The following is a 1,427-nucleotide window of genomic DNA, read 5'->3' on the forward strand; positions in this document are numbered from 1 at the left end:
TATTAAAATCTATGTTGTTTAATAGAGTACATTACCTTCCCATCATGTCTTTGCACTGCTTTGAATGTGTCTGTTGCCTAAAATCTTAAAGACAACAAAAGTTTGGAACATTATCAAAATTAATTGCACATTTTTGAATGGCACTACATCCACTACCATGCACAACCATATTTGTTGATTCTTTTCTCTAAGTCAGAAAAAAAAAACCTGACAGTTTATGTTTTTTCAGGCTCCAACATTATTTTTTGGTGCTGTAGGCAGTTTGGAATATTACATGCTTTATAACCCAGATCTATTTTCACTTAATCTATATCTGAGGCTGTTCTGAGGTTTGGATTGAAACATAAATCTGCAGCAGAGATACCCCATGCTGTGAGATATCCCCAGGGATGCTATTTATCTCTGACTTTAAAATTCAATATTAAATACAGCAGCTAAAATATGATTGGTTTGTATTTAAAGATCCTATGCAAATGTCTTTCCCCTCCGGGTGTATTTGTTTTGCACATTTTCATCCTTTTAGAACTTAAAAAGTTTGGTTTCTTTATGTAATGGGCAAACGCTAACGAAAACTTCCAGCAGCAGTAAAATAATCTTATAATCTGATTTCTCCCCCCTCTGCTGCAGATGGAACACCGGCATCGTAAGAAGGAGACTGCTACGCCTGCGAGCACACATCACTTATTTGTTCATGTGAAAAGCCTGATGAGTGCCAATCTGGGGGAGGAACTGGAAGTCTTCTTTCACATTTATGATGGGCGGGAGAATCGGCCTCTCAGGTAAAAAAGCTGACAAGACTGACTACCATGGTTACTCAGTCTGGACATTCGCAGAATTACATGTGTGCTTTTTTCATCTCTGGTTACATTTTGGATTTTACTGAAGACTTTTGAAAGACAAAATAGGAAAACAGTACCGTGCTGACCCAAAAATAGGACTATCGTGATTATAAGATGACCCCCTCTTTCCAGGACCAGTTTTTAGAAAAATAAAACAAAAAAACCCAAAAAAATGTATTTTAAGAAAATATTCTTTATTGAAGTGCTAACAGTTTTATTGATATTAATATTGCATGAAAGATTTGTGCAATTTAACTATTAAAACCCCCCCAGTAATGACACATTTAATTGAAATCTTGCAACACTTCAACTAGAATGCATTCTGAACTTTGCTCACGCAACGTCTGAGAAACTTGTATGAGGCTTTTACTCAGACATCCTCTGCCTCGCCGCACTCACTGTCACTCCAACTCTTTCCCTGCAGCTCTGCAATTTTTTTGATAAGCTTCTCTTTTGCTGTCCGCATTTTTCCGCTCTTTTTGAACGTGCCATCTTCTGACATTGCACTCTGTAACGATGTGTTTCTTTGCTGTCTGACAGTTCTTTGATGCTTCCGCGACGTTGACCACCGTTATTTTAAAATAGGCG

The 1,427-nt window shown here is 37.5% G+C and overlaps 1 protein-coding gene across 3 annotated transcripts in view; it reads left to right on the plus strand.

Moving 5' to 3' along the window:
• Positions 1–1,427, plus strand: part of dock4 (dedicator of cytokinesis 4) — a 154,612-nt gene that overhangs the window by 62,478 nt on the left and 90,707 nt on the right. For all 3 annotated transcript variants that reach the window (XM_015400736.1, XM_015400738.1, XM_015400737.1), the window contains exon 8: positions 628–779. In XM_015400736.1, the coding sequence (XP_015256222.1) occupies positions 628–779 (152 nt within the window). The remainder of the gene's footprint in view (positions 1–627; positions 780–1,427) is intronic.

This window comes from Cyprinodon variegatus, unplaced genomic scaffold (genome assembly GCF_000732505.1).
Source record: "Cyprinodon variegatus isolate N-32 unplaced genomic scaffold, C_variegatus-1.0 Scaffold1141, whole genome shotgun sequence".
NCBI classification, from domain to species: Eukaryota; Metazoa; Chordata; class Actinopteri; order Cyprinodontiformes; family Cyprinodontidae; genus Cyprinodon; species Cyprinodon variegatus.